We start from the raw sequence: 15,336 nt of genomic DNA, 5'->3' as shown, positions 1-15,336 counted from the left end.
AGGAGCCTGGATGGAAACACACCACTGAAGGATTTTCATGTACCTACCACCATGCCACTTGACAAGAAAAGAAGTTTTCAGCCTAAGGGCAAACAATAAAAGGAGAAGTGTTGCAGAATATATCCCGTAAGAATCTGCATGTGGTACTGGATTTTACCTTTTCAGGTTTTATAGATGGTAAGAAAATTACTCAACACTTCAGTTTTTTACTATTGTAAAGTTAATTTCCATTTCACAAAAGCTGACAAAGAATTACTTCTTTGAGAAACAAGACAAAGTCCAAGACAAGGAATCTTAATTTCTAAATGTATGTGTAAGGTATTAAGCAATGTCCCTCAAGTAAGTGCATGGTGATAAAGTACATGGTGCCTTTTCTCACAGTGTATTTTATTTTCTGGATGTCTTTCACCTTCCTGAGTTGCAACCAGACAATGGAAAGGCATCAGAAGAGTTTTCGCTCATGCTAATAATAAACTTACATCTGATTAAGCATAAAAGTCAATTAAAATACATATGACGTACGTATACATGGCATAGAGATATCTGTGATAATCAGTTCACTTAGCTTGGAAACAGTACTAATACACTCAAGTGTTTGAATTACATTCATCAATATTTGTATTAGCTCTATCATATTCCAAAATATAAGTTTTCATTACATATTGGAAGCCAAACAAAAAACTCAAAAAATACTAAGAATACATTCATTTCAGTAATATGTAAGAGACTAGTAAGTGACCAAGATCTTTGAAATGCCCATTATAATTTGTAATGCTTACGTGACTCTAGATCACACTAAAAAATTACAGGGCAGTTGAAACTAAATGATCTTTGAGGTCCTTTTCAACCCAAGCCATTCTATGATTCTTTGCAGCACTTACCACTAATCAAATCAAGGAGAGAAGGAAACTGTTACCAGTATTATATTTACTTGCTGACTTCGTCAAATGTGGGTTAACTTCAGTGAATTTCAGCTGTAATGTGCAATATATTGAATGACTGCAATTACAGTCATTCCATATTCCTAGGAAGGCAGTTTAAGAAACACAGGTAGCAGAACATTCTCCCTGAATAAGTCTAGCCTTTTTAACTTAGATTACTATTCTACTTGTGAAGCATGAATATTATTTAATTTTATAGATATATGACTGCAAAAGCCACAGACAAACAGGTACGTATCTTGTTTTTTAATGCTACCAGGAATATGGAGTTGAGTATAGAATCATAGAATTACCCAGGTTGGAAAAAACCTTGAAGATCATCAAGTCCAACCGCAGTCTAACCCTAACTCTAACAACCCTCTGCTAAATCATATCCCTGAGTACCACATCCAAACAGCTCTTAAACACATCTGAGGACGGTGACTCAACCACCTCCCTGGGGAGGCTATTCCACTACATTTAAAAGTGTTTCTCAAAGTACCTTAGACAGAGACAAAATATATGACATATCCAGGATAGCAGAGATAGTAATAGCACCCAGAGGGAAAATAATTATACACATTTGCTACTTAAATGCCTGGACAGATCTACAGCATGTACTAAAGTTGTCTTCTGTCCATAATATACCTGTTATTATTATTCACTAGCCTTTTAGAAGATTTTTGAAGTTCATGTTCCTGTAGTTTCTACTCCTCCCCCAGATAACACCAATTCATCTTTTTAAAGATATTGCCACCCTCTAAGGCCACTTTCCCAACTTGCATGTCATTTCTCACATTTTTCCTTGTTTTTCTGTAGTAAGGAAAGGTGGCTTTTAGTAAATCACAAATGTCACCTCACTAGTACTTACTGAGGTTTCAAACAATTTTGAATGTTACAAGGTTCAGAGACATATGTTGTTTTGTGTCTTTCATGGAGATAAAGGCATTATTAAGATACTTTCTTTATATCTGAAGGAGGACTTCATACCCAAAAAGCTCACACATTTTTCCCTAAGTGCACTGGTTTGTCTAATGAATGATTTCATCCATTATAAGCCTCATGTTGCTCATGAGAATGAGAACTTAGATCAAACTGCTTTGGATTTGGATATGGAAAAAAGTCTCCAGAGTTCTATGGACATTTATTTAAATGGATGTGGAATAACCAACTGAATCACAATTCAAAATTCTAAAAATTACAGGATTAGTAACACAGTCTTTTTCAAACTTCTAAATATAGGCTTCTAACCTTACTACCAAAACCAAAAATGGAGTCTCTTGAGAGAATATCTTAAAGACCTCTAACTTTTCCAGAATCAATTAAATATATATATATACACACATATTCATATTTAATATACAAAAAAATCTGAAGTATGAGCGTAGAAGATAAAGATGCTTTGAATAAAACTACTATTACACTTAAATGTAGCATAAAATAATATTTAACTTCATTTGAACCAAATAATCATGTAAGTTGCAATTGTTTATCACTTAAAAGCAAGTCTACACACAATTCCAAAAACAAAAATGTTCTTCCTCTTCCGATAAGGAACAGTTAATCACACAGCACAGCACAGATACAGATAACAAAGAGCATGCATTTATAACAGAGGTTGATTTTGGACCCAAGATTGTTTTATCTGGCATATCTGCAATACTACAGGAAACCATGCTCAATTTAGAATGCATGATGTTGAAAGATGCACATTATCAGATTTCCCATGCTGCATGTTGTTGCTCTAGGTAGCATCTTGAGACTGGTAACAAAATCCAGATGCAAATCTAGGACATTGTTTTTTAGCCTTTTTTTTAAATTTATAACTTCCTCTTTATGCAGCTCAAATACAATGTTTGCAGTAGCTTATGAGCAAAGACAAAAAGATGTATTTTTGTCTAATTTAGTAGGTCACTGACCTAAATCTTTCATGTATTACTTGTCTTTCTACTGTCTGACTTTACAATAACAAAGCATTCAATTAATAACAGCAAGTGGACACGTTTCAAATATCACATACTAAGCATGTAAGCATTTACAAAATAAGAGCACTGAAAACATAGCAAGTTAAGCATAGTACAGTATCTAACTATTGAAAGAGCATTTATTACATCCAGCTTCACCCTCTTCTCCACACCACTGAGGATCCCTTAAGTACAAATATCACCTTTCAAAAACATACACTCATCAAGTTGCTATTTTCTTTGTCAACTGATATATATAGGGATCTAGTCACGCACATTCAGAAAGACTGCAAAAACATTATAGTTCAAATATATGCACCTATACAGAATATTTCCACTTAAGTGGAAGTACAGCAATGAGTTAACTCATCATGAGTTAACTCTCATAATCATAAGATTGGAAAAGACGGAGATTCAGCAACCTCCTTGGTCTGTATCTCAGGCATATTTATAGTCTAAAATTAAAACTAAAGACTTACTCAAAACTGTACCTGAAAGTAACTAATTCAGTTTAGTGTTTTAACGCAGTTTAATAATAAGTAGCAGTTCTAAACAGTAAGTAAGTTGCATCTTTGGCTGAGTAATGTACATTGTGATGAAATAAAAGTCCTCCACACTATGGTTTAGCACACTGGGGACAAAAATTAACTAAAAATTACAAAAAAAAAAAAAAAAAAAAAGCCTGTTTGAAATTACCATTGGTCAAATATTTTATAAAATATGTATATACTCATAAGTAGATGGGTAGGAGTGATTAATGTTCATGAAATAGATGAGTGGGATACTGGAAATACCATCTGATGACATGCCAATTGATGCTTTGATCTTTACAGATTCAGAACAGCTGTTTCTTCCACCCAGAAGATAAAGTAAAGAGATTTCAGCTTGGACACACAGAAATTTAATTCCTAAGTTTAGGGTGGATCTGTCTTTTTAAAAAACTTCCCCTTTCGTGCCCTATCAACAATAAGTTTACCTTAAAAGCTAGCTGTCAGTGTTCACTGTTATGTGCCACTATGAAGTTGAAATAACTGATACAAGTATAGAAACAAAGTCTTATTTTAGCATAAAAGAACACTTTCTAAAAGCTCACTATTGCAACTCAGTCACTAGTTTTCAACTATAGCTCATGCTGAAGACGTAGCTATTCATTCTGACAGCTCTGGGACCCCCCAGCTCTCGTTCTTACAATCAGCAGAAATAAACAGCTTATGCTTACATGTGTTCAGAACAACGTTAAGATCGAGCAAACTTATTTCCTGGATTGTATGCTCCCCTTTTAAAGACTGGGAATTAAATTCTTGCCTCAAAGAAGTCAGTAAGATTTTCTGCTGTAATTTCAAACAAACCTAGTTTTCACACTAAAATTAATGCACATCTCGTGATATCAAGTATTTTTAATATTTATACTAACAGCCTTAAATAAAAACAGGTAACCAGAAAATTATTTCCTTTGACTCTCTATAGACCTGATCTAGCAATGAATACATATTCTCTATTATTCTAGAAAATAACTGTAGAGACACTGTCATACTGTAGACAGATGCTACATTTTTAAACTGAATTCAATGAATAAAGGTCTGCTGTATTAGAATATAATGACTTCTTAATATGAAAATTAATAATTACTAAAATTTTTTTAAACATTAAGCTGGGTAATTTCATCTAATTGTAGAAGGTTTTAATAATGTTGACTCACTTTGAACTTTGTTTTTTTACAGAAGTACTTAATCAATTAACAGATTCATTTATCAATATATTTTCAATTAATTGGAACTATTTATGCTTATACCATGCGGCAAAAATCTATTTCCTAGAAACAGTTCTGCTTGTGGGGCAAGAAGAGACTAGAAAAATGCCCTTCACACTCCATAATCGAAGTCATCCACCTATGAAGTGTAAATGCTTCTCTAGTCCCATTTGACACTGGGGGTATGCCAAGTACTCAAAGGAATGCATTACTTAGGCCCCTCAGCCTCTGTTACACACAATGAAATCATAGAATTAAGATAATAGATAGTCCATGCAACAGTTACTGGGAAAAAAAAAAAACCTTTGGTGCTTTCATAATAGCAATACATAATCACAGGGACTAGCAACAACTGATAGAGAGGGCTAATAGTTTTAAGTCCATATTTTGCATGTTACAGTAAGGGTTGTCATCACATGGTTTTTACCAACAGGCTACTGTGCCGTTGGTAAAACATACAACTGCCATTTCAGAGACTTTTTTTTTCTAACTTTTTCAAAGTAGAATTTTCTGTGCAATAATTCTTCACTTCCCTAGACACAAGACTTCTTAGGAAAATATGTACAACTAAAATGAAGGAAAAGTAAAACAATTAGAATTTCTTACATGACAGATGCACAAATGGTTCACAGAACAGAAGTAGAAGAGTAAAAAGAGTCTCTACATTGGAGGTGAAATGGATCGGTTTTGAAGTGTATTGCCTCCAGATTTTCCCATCCTCCAAAGAGATTCTCATGAAAAGTATACAGATCGCACACAAACAATCCTGTATAGAACTGGAATTCCTGAGTACTATAGCATCTGACAGATAAAGAGGAACACTTATTTCATGCTGAACCTTTAATAGCTGAGCCATACGAAACTGGCTGCTTCCTTTTTACTTGAATATCGCTTTTCTCCTGTTAGTTGAAGAAAATAGGTTCTGTAGATAACTACTAGTATAACTATTACAGATGAACTTCCAATATCACTACTGTTCAGCTCTATCACTTCAATTTAAGATTAATTATATCCCAAGCCAGACATACACTTTGTCAAAACTTTTAAAAAACTGTCCTTCAATCTTCTCCCAGCATTAGCAATATGCTAACTTTAGTCTAAACTCAAAAAGTAAAAATATAAAAACACAAATTACCATAATGCTTAATAAAATATCCCCATGTTCTCTCTGCTGGTTAGTTTTTCGTTGTTCAAGGAAAGACAGGAACACGTACATAAAGCAATACTTTCCTGTCATGTGTGGTCCATCTTCAAGAAGTCAGTCAGGGTATGCTTAGCTGGTACTTCACTAGAAGTACTATCTTAATTTTTGTATTTTATGGAACAGTACTGTGTGCCTCCGGTGGCGCAGCGGTAGAATTCCCGTTTGCAACACCAGGGGGCCCGGGTTCGAATCCCCTCCTGTGGAGCAGGGGGTAGAAGTGCCGCTCTGCTACACAGAGGGCTCGAATCCCGGGAGTTGGACTCGATGATCTCTAAGGTCCCTTCCAACTTGCACAATACTATGATACTATGATACTATGATACTGGCTGGTAGCCAACTGGTTGGAAAGCAGCTTTGTAGAGGTCCTGGTGGACAAATTGAACATAAGCCAGCCACGTGCCCTCACAGCAGAGGATTACAAGAATTCTAGCCAACATTAGGAAGAGAGCTACCAGAAGCATGAGGTAGGTGATCTCTGCTCAGCAGTGGTAAATGCACACATAATTGCTTTGTGCAAACACAAAAATGCTGAGTACAAGGTATAGACACTTTGGAGCTAGGCCAGCATAAGGCCACAAAGATAACTGGAGATTGGAGCATTTGTTCCACAAGTTGACAGTGAGAAAACTGGGACTGCTTAGCCTTGAGAAACGTCTCTCTGATTCTAATTGGTGGTGCTGTTTCCTCATAGACATCTTACCTTTCAAATCATAAGGACACAAGACTCAAGAGGAGCTAGGATAGAAGTGAAAGCAGCAGTAACATTCCAGAATGAGAGCCATTTTTCATTTCACAATCCTCTCACATTTCTCAGCACCCATCACTGTGTAGTATCATCTCAACTCCCTGATCATTCAGCAAGAACTGGGAAGTTTCAAGCTGTCCTGATATACACTCAGCTCTAATTCTTTTTCCATTTTTGATCCTTCAATCCCCACTCACTTTCCTCAACTTTACCTGTTACTCTGCAGTTTCACTTGATTTTTTATGATTTTCCTTTCTCCTAGCCCTTTCTCCAACTCCCTCAAAAATAGGGTTCTGACATTCAATTGGGAGAAATAACATGGACTACTGAGAGGCTGTGGTTATTCTCTATATGTTACTCAGCATCCCACAGAGGAAGTGAGTGAGGGGTTTCTAAGTGCTCCCTTATTGGCATCCCTTTACAGACTGTCCGTGAATTTCATCCCGTAAGATGAATTTTACCCTTTAATCATTTTTAAGCCAATTTCCACACAATGTGCATCAGTGCTCCTAAGTTCTGTATTGGTGGATAGTAATTCAATGTTCATCTTTACTTTTGCCTTTGTGATTGCACAAACCTCAGTCAAATCAGAGAATGGTTTGGGCTGCAAACAACCTTTGAAGATGATTTAATTCCAACTTCCTTATCATAGGCACAGACATCTTCCACTAGAGTAGGCATTTCCCGCCCAAAGCCTGGCACACCTCGCACTGTGGCCACCCCCTGCCCCACACCATCATGGCAGCAGCTCTGTCTCTGCCTCACTATGTGGCCTGGCTTGGCCCCTCAGCACCAACTGAACACCAGAGCACTATTAGCCCCACTGGACTGAAACCAGTGCATGATGAGAACGCACTGCAGTACCAGATCAAGTTAATGCAAATAATTTTATGGATTTTGATACATGGCTAAACACAGCCTTGTGAACACCACAAAGGCTGAACCTTCCCATTTTGATAAAGGAATTTGAAAATAGGTTTCACGACTGCTGGAAAAAGTAATAATTTTGGTATACTTTTGATTCTATTATCAGTTCACATAAATATATTACCTGCACGTATTCAGATGGAAGCTATAGAGTTGCAATTAAAAAAAAAAAAAATGATCTTTTGTCTTTACCAGACTTTTATAAGACCTCCTTTTTAGAGAAAAAATGGCACCCAGTGAAATTCATCTACACTTGCTGAATGTTTGTAGAGACCAAACGTTGGATGGTTGGTATAAGGTGGTGGGTGGTGTGTTTTAGCAGTGACAACAGTGATCACCTCCACTAGTACCGATTCTTACAAGCACAGCATGCAGACTCTTATTCATCCCTGGCAAAAACGCATAGGTAATGGTGATGATTATGTGGAGAGAGAGTGTTTTGTAGCTAAGAATTTGCTCAATCAAGCAGTGTTATTGTGCTCTTTTTATCTGCTGTACTTTCCATGGAAGTAAATAGGAGGCATTACTTTTGTAGTGACCAAAGTATCTGCATCCAAAGAGAATTCCTCTTCACTCAGTGCAGTCCAGGCAATCAAAAAAGTTGGACATCCATGCACTAGAGGTTGCTCCAAGTCCCATACAACCTTCCCTTGAATAGAGAAGTGGCATTCACAGCTTACCTGGGCTACTTGTTCTGTCCCTTCCCTGATATTTCCTCTCCTAACCCAAGGATCCTGATTTTTTGAGTCTCCCTTTCTAAGTTCACTGCTCCAAGCACTTAGTCATTTTAATCGCCCTTCTCAGTAAGTTCCAAAACTCCATTGTATCACTCTTGAGATACAGAGATCGGAGCTAAACACAGCACAGAAGATATGGGGGCACAAAAAGTTTGCAATTTGAAAAATGATGTCCACCATCTTGTTCTCAGCATCCTCCCTCATGATGTCCACTGCTCTTTTGCATATGTTATATATTTGCTTCTGCCACATATAGAGCCAGCAACTCAACAAACTCCAAAATTAATTTCCTGAGTTGCTGACAGCTCTGATTTCAGCAATATGCAAGCCCTAATCAGATTATTGATTATCTAAAGGCACAAGCTTATACTGAAGCTTATCTGGAGGTATCTGCTAACTTGCCTCCACGTACTTTCTTGGGGATCAGTAAACCCTTACATGGAAGCTCTGGTGCTCTTGCATTACATCACCTCTGAAGGAATGTTAGGACAAATAAGTATTTTAAGAAGAAGCAAAGTACTATATAATCAACCACACATACATTAGTAACATGAAGAACAAATATATTAGAACACAGCTGCATTCACTGATCCCTTTAGCTACTATCATCTAAGAAGGACAGCAAGAAGAGAAATAAGGAGAATAACAATACTGACCAAAAGCTAAGTCATATCTTCCATGAATAAACAAATAACTCATAACTACTTCAGTTCCAATTCATTCTTCTAAGATACTCTGTTTTTCCCAAGTGACTCAAGCTTTTGATTTGATTAATACTATTGCCTTTTTCATCATTTTTCTGAATCACAAAAGTTTTCACCAATTAAACTGAGCTTCAAAGTCCTTTTTAAATAACTCCTGCCAAGGCAGTAAGCAGTCTCAGTGCATTTTCCCCTCTAGTTAACACGCTATAAAGCCAGTACATGTGTTTAACTTTTAATTTTGCTGGCAAATGACCACCTTGTTTTCTGTGTCAAAGCTGCAGCTGGGGGGTGGGGGGAAGGAAACTGAAGCTGCATGCATAATCAGTGATTATAGGGTATGCATGTAAAAGCTTCCCAGCAAATCTGACTTTAGAAAATATTTGCCATATTTACTATATAACCATAACAAAGTGACGGGGGAGAAGCTGATCCAACTTACACAGACCCTGAGCCCACACACAACCTTAGTACAATGGAATTAAGTCAAAAAGCTGTGCCCAGCTGGAGTCAAGAGTGTACGTAGTACAAATATATTTTCCAACTAAATGGGCAGAAGTTGGGGGATGTCCTTGCATGGTAAAGAATATGTTTTTGAGTGAGGTTCAATTCTTCTTTGAGAAGAATATTTAACAGAAATCGTTGTTCATTTACACTAGTATCAAGAGCCAGTGAGGCTATGCCCTCTGTATGCAGATTCTTTTATTCATTATTAGTGTACTTTTGACATTCAACAATCATCTTTTTGTTGTCACTACAAGAAACGCACACAAAATTCATACAATCAAACCAAACATGCAACTGAATCACACTCAAATCACTGCTTCCAGAACTTGCACATATGCACATGTTGGATTTGTTATTTGAAAACAGCAGAAATAGAAATGTCCTGTATGTTTAATATATTACTTTGTATTCTTAAGCAAGCATGGATTTCTTGTTTCATAGAGCTCTCTGGTTTCAGAGAATTCCGTACTATTCATATTCCCTAGCACTGTAGCCAGGTTTAGAAAATGCACAAAACAGTTATCACTGCAACCTAAGAACACAGTCAATCTGAAAATAACATGTCTTATTTATCTCTAGGAAAACTACAACAGATACAAAGAGCACAATAACACTGCTTGATTGAGCAAATTCTTATCTACAAAATACTATCTCTCCATATAATCATCACCATTACCTACACATTTTTGCCAGGGATGAATAAGAGCCTGCATGCTGTGCTTGTACAAATCTGAACCAGCGGAGGTGATCCACTGTTGTTGTCACTGCTGAATTGTGCTCACCTCACTGTGCTCACATCCACTGTTTGGTCTCTACAGACATGCAGTGACTGTAGATGAATGTCAGCGGGTGCCATTTTTTCAGCATGGAAGAATTCAATTATGTGCCTTTGCTTCATACCCACTTCCACGTCAGACACCATTCTATCAGACTGCCCCTCTGCTGCCATCTGTCTCATGGCAACAACACGTAATGGAATATTGGTGGGAAGGCTCACGCTCTACTACCATGAGACCAACATCCGCCTCTGACATCATGAGCCAACATAACCAAACAGGAGGCATTATGTTCAGTGTAGCCCTCATATTTTATCATACATATTTAGAAGCATGGTAATTTGTATAAATAATGCCATTCAATTCATTTTTTCTCCCAGCCTTGAAGTACAATGTGTGCCTCCGGTGGCACAGTGGTAGAATTGCTGCTTGCAACACCAGAGGCCCGGGGTTCGAATCCCCCCTGTGGCGCAAGTGGCAGAAGTGCTGCTGTGCTACACAGAAGGGCTCGAATCCCGGGAGTTGGACTCTATGATCTCTAAGGTCCCTTCCAACTCGCATGATACTATGATACTATGATACAGTGCCAAATGTACAAGAGTTATTCTTCATTCTCAGTGCATGATACACTCTGAGGAAGTTAATATAGATGTGTTTCCCTATAATAGAACTATCATGTTTCTGTAGAACAGAATTACAGTCTGTTGAGCATCCTGCATGAATAGAGTAATCATGCAGTTGCGTTCAGCATCTTCCAGCAGAACACAGAGACTGCCCAAGTGAAAACTGCATCTAAAATTCTGAGGGTTTATCTGAAGAGGGTGTGTATATGTAGAAAATCAAAATAAATCTTTGTTCAGCACTCACAAGTATGCAGAAAACCAGTGCCTCTGATATATTTTTCTTTTACCTTTCAGTTCCCAACTGCCTATCCACAACTTCGCTCCACTTTACTATAGCAGCAGGAAAAAATACATTATGCTTCAAAATGTTCTCAAAACTCTTCTGATGAAAAATTATTCTTTCTAACTGACCCCAAACACTACCTTATTCATCAGATAGGTGAACAATTACAAGGTATATCCATTTGGTATAAAAATCAATAGTTATGAAAATAATTTTAAAAACAAACATTTTGTTCACATTTGGTAACTTTTTTTATTGCACCTTAGCTTCATTATGACAGAAGTAGAAGCCCATGTGGGTTGTGACTAAAGAAGTTGTAATGGTATTTGGATAATCCACTCTGTAGGAATGTTCATCATTCTTCCCGAGGTTTCACAAGAGCTCCCTGGCATAATACTTCTACAGCTGCTTTAGAGATTATTGTTACTACAAGGTCTGATTCAAAGATAATGTCTCCTAGAGGAATCTGGCAGGGAGAACAGTCTAAGGCAAATCCGTGTGATGCTATGGAACAAGTAATAGAGACTGAACCTCTGAAAAAGTTGAGGGCAGGAACTGCTATATCTTTTAGTTTTTGTTCAAAAATACTGAGAGAACTTCATTATCCCTCAGGACAAAAATCACAACAATTTAAGTTACTTTGTCTGGAGATACAATCATTTCTTAGCCAAAATAAATCCTAAACATGAAAAAGAAGTAAGGTTTAATCTCTACTTTAACCATGGTACAGAAGCAGTCCAAAACTCATTATTAGTTTCTTCATTATCTCTCCTATCTATATACCTTTGGGTTAAGAAGAATATCAAAACTTCATTAAAGCTGAAACTATGAGATGGCCAGCAACTACAGAAGCCAGCATAAGACAATAACACATAGTCATCAGCAGGAGCCCGCTAACTGGGGCTAATAACTAACATTATTGGCAAGCATCAAGAAAATCTCCTTCCTCTTTCAAAGATATGAATGGAGACAATATAAATTTTAGCAAACAACTTAGTCTGTATTTGACATCTGAAAGCAAGATGTTGGCTGTGCTATTGTTAGTATAGCCTGTGGTGTAAGAGCTCTCAGATACTATGGACACTTTCATTCAGAAAGAAAAATATTCTCTAGATACAGGCTTACGGACTAATATAAAAATAGGGAAAGAACAGGAAATTATCAGGTAAACAGACTGTTTCATATTTGCCTGTCATTGTGTCTTATTACCATTCCTGACCTACAAATATAATGAGTCTGGACTTCAGGAAAGACAAACAAAAAATCCTTACACTAGGGATTCATTGCTGCCTTTTATTCCGAAATGTGATAATCTCCAAAAACTGTCAGTCCAAGTAGTTGGATAAGAAATCAGAACATATGTGGGTGGACTCCTTCCTCCAGCCTGAACTAATTAGGAATGATTGTTTGCTGTATTATTTTAAAGGGGATTTATGGAGCAGGTTAAAGATTCACTGTTCTGATTTTAGTATTTCAAGTTTAGTAAGAAAGACTCCTAAAAAAATAAACAAAATTGTAAAATGAAAAATGAATATTAAGGGTTTTTATATTAAAATACATCTTAAGTTTTTACTTGTTGCCTAGAGAAAATCATGCATTCTTGTACAAGATCCACCTCTCCCAGTTTTGCTGTGATTTACTCAAGTTGAAGTGTATACAAAAGCGGAGATTTATGGCTCTAGTCAGACTGGACAATTCTACATATTTCCAACACCTTATCCAGAATTTTAAATATTGTGTTTTCCTTTCTTACGTTTTAAACCTAAAGCTCATCTAAATACTCTGCTTTCACTCTCTCAAGCAATTATTAAATCAGATGGAATCAGGACGGACAAGAATTTAAAGGTAAAATGTTACAAATAACCACAACATATCTTTACCTGCAATGCTACTTAGTAGCCATAGTAGCATATAGAATGCATGAACGCGACATTCTGCTAATTTCACATTATTATTCCACATTACTGATGTTCACCCTTCGTTTCCCTTTGACTTCTTGAGCGTCCTATCTACATCACCTGTTAAGAGTCAGCTTACACTTGGGATTTTTTTGATGTGAAGGAACACCTGCACCTCCTGTGTTATCTCGTTGCTCTCAGCAGCTGACACCACAGATCAGGTTACAGTACAGTATTTCAGTTTCTTGTCCCCATCCCTAATATTGGTTATCCCTTTCTAAACTGTTACTACTTTGTCCCTCTCACATCTCATGAACCAAGGGTTAACTTTTAAAAGTAACATTATATAGTGCTTCAGTACGTTTGCCTGAGCCATAAGTTAGGTGTATCATTAAGAAACACTGTTAGAGGATGTGCACATCTTTCTGGTTCCTATGCTACCATTTGATGAGAAATTCAATGTGAATACTTAGTGCTCATATGAGGGGTAGAACAACATGTGTAGCAGAAACAAAAACTTCAAATTAACTCCAGGTTTCTGACCACAATAAATCTTCTACTGACTTAAAAACGGAAGAAAAAAGAAAAACAACCCACAGAATTACAGATTGTTCTCATGTTTGAGGTGCAAAATGTTCTTGAACTGTTCTGTTCTAAGAAACAACATGGGAATTCATTGTGATGTCTCAAATTCTGTTTTTCAAAGCATTGCAGCTCTGTTACATAATCTTCTCCACAGACATCTGACTGGTGCTAACAATTAGAGTAACACCATCCAGTGTTTATGGGTATTGCCAAATAACCGGAGCTGGAAAAACAAGAGTTGTTAACTCCAAAGGTATAAATCAAGGGTCTTAGAATACTTTTATACATCATATATCTCCTCCAGGACTTGATGAAATCACACTTTTCAAACTTTTTGCACTGCAAAGGAATTCAGTACCTTTTTGCCTGGGCAACACAGTGAGTTCCACACAGCGCAAGCACCGCCCAGCAGCTGTGACAGATCTCAGAAAGAAATTCAGAAGACAGTAAATGTCTTTAAAATTTGGCAGGCCAGCACTTGAACTCATCTGTGATTGTGTTCCATCATCACACTATTAACATGAAATTAGATGTGCTAAAGTTCCTCTCTGAATCACCAGAACTCTGTTATAAGAGTGCAGCAACAGTGCAGCCTATGAAAGCCCAAGATGCCCACTTTCTCACTTAAGATAGTCACATCCCTTCAGAGTAGAGGTTTGGAAAACAAAACAAAACAAAGAAAAAAGCCAAAGCCAAATCAGTATTTTTCTACTTTCCACATTTGCCATTAATTCATCAACTAACCACAGAATAATTCTAGGAGGGATTTTATCCCTGGGTTATTCTAGCACCTACACAGATGTACTTGATCAACCCTCATTTATCCTCATGCAGTAAGATTAGTATTAAAGCAAGTTGAGACATTTACCCTCCACCCTCTTACTGACCCCCCCACCCTGAAATAACAGTGCATCATATTTTTAAAGTTCAATACACCCTAAACTGACCAAAAATTCCTAATGGCAAGTGTTCAGCCTACATCATGGCATCACACGCTACTCGAAGCTAGACGCTATTCCCATGACTATTTTATTGCACCCGTCGTCTATCCCTACTGAACTGCTTTGAGCAGGGCTAAAAACGTAAAGAACATCAAGGCAGGCACCAGAAGTGGCACTGAGCGCTGAAGACGGTTTTTAAGGCTCTCCCATAAGATCCCCTCGGTCTGACTACTTCCAACAAGCAGTGCCCGTCCGTCCCCCAGACTGGGGGCTACCCGTCCCTCACCCCGTTGCCACGGCTGCCCCCCACCCCGAGTCTTCCGCGGCCCCGGAGCGAGGCACGGGCTGCTGTCACTTCGGGACTCCCCCTCTCGTCATGCTCCCCGCTCCCCGGTACCTCTTTGCGGCGGCGGCGGCTGACCCCGGCTGCAGAACGCAGCCAGGAGCAAGAGGAATAGCAAACTTGCCCGTGCCATCGCTCCCCGGCGGCCAAACTGCCGGCCCACCCGGCCAGACGAGTGAGCTGCCGGAGAGAGGACCCCGGTGCCCCAGACAAGGAGCAGGACACACCCCTACCCCCTCTACCCCGCCCGCCGCTCTCCGCCCCGCCACCACGGGACGGCTCCGAGAGAAGCGACAGGGACCTCCAGGCCCCGGGGGGAGCTGGGCGCTGCGGGGCCGCCGGGGGCCGTACGCCGTGGGAGGCACGTGCATTAACTGCGGCCGCCGGTGCCCGGCTCTCGCAGCCCGCCCAGCCTCCTGGGTACATCAGGTT

At 38.4% G+C, this 15,336-nt stretch overlaps 1 protein-coding gene across 2 annotated transcripts in view; it reads right to left on the bottom strand.

Moving 5' to 3' along the window:
* LAMA2 (laminin subunit alpha 2) overlaps positions 1–15,085 on the bottom strand; it is a 308,934-nt gene extending 293,849 nt beyond the window's left edge. For both annotated transcript variants that reach the window (XM_072332884.1, XM_072332883.1), the window contains exon 1: positions 14,959–15,085. In XM_072332884.1, coding sequence (XP_072188985.1) covers positions 14,959–15,037 — 79 coding nt within the window. In that variant the 5' untranslated portion in view covers positions 15,038–15,085. The remainder of the gene's footprint in view (positions 1–14,958) is intronic.
* Positions 15,086–15,336: the final 251 nt, after the last annotated feature.

Source organism: Excalfactoria chinensis, chromosome 3 (genome assembly GCF_039878825.1).
Source record: "Excalfactoria chinensis isolate bCotChi1 chromosome 3, bCotChi1.hap2, whole genome shotgun sequence".
Taxonomy (NCBI): domain Eukaryota; kingdom Metazoa; phylum Chordata; class Aves; order Galliformes; family Phasianidae; genus Excalfactoria; species Excalfactoria chinensis.
The sequence above is the reverse complement of the archived record's forward strand: the minus strand, read 5'-3'. Positions and strand labels throughout refer to the sequence as shown.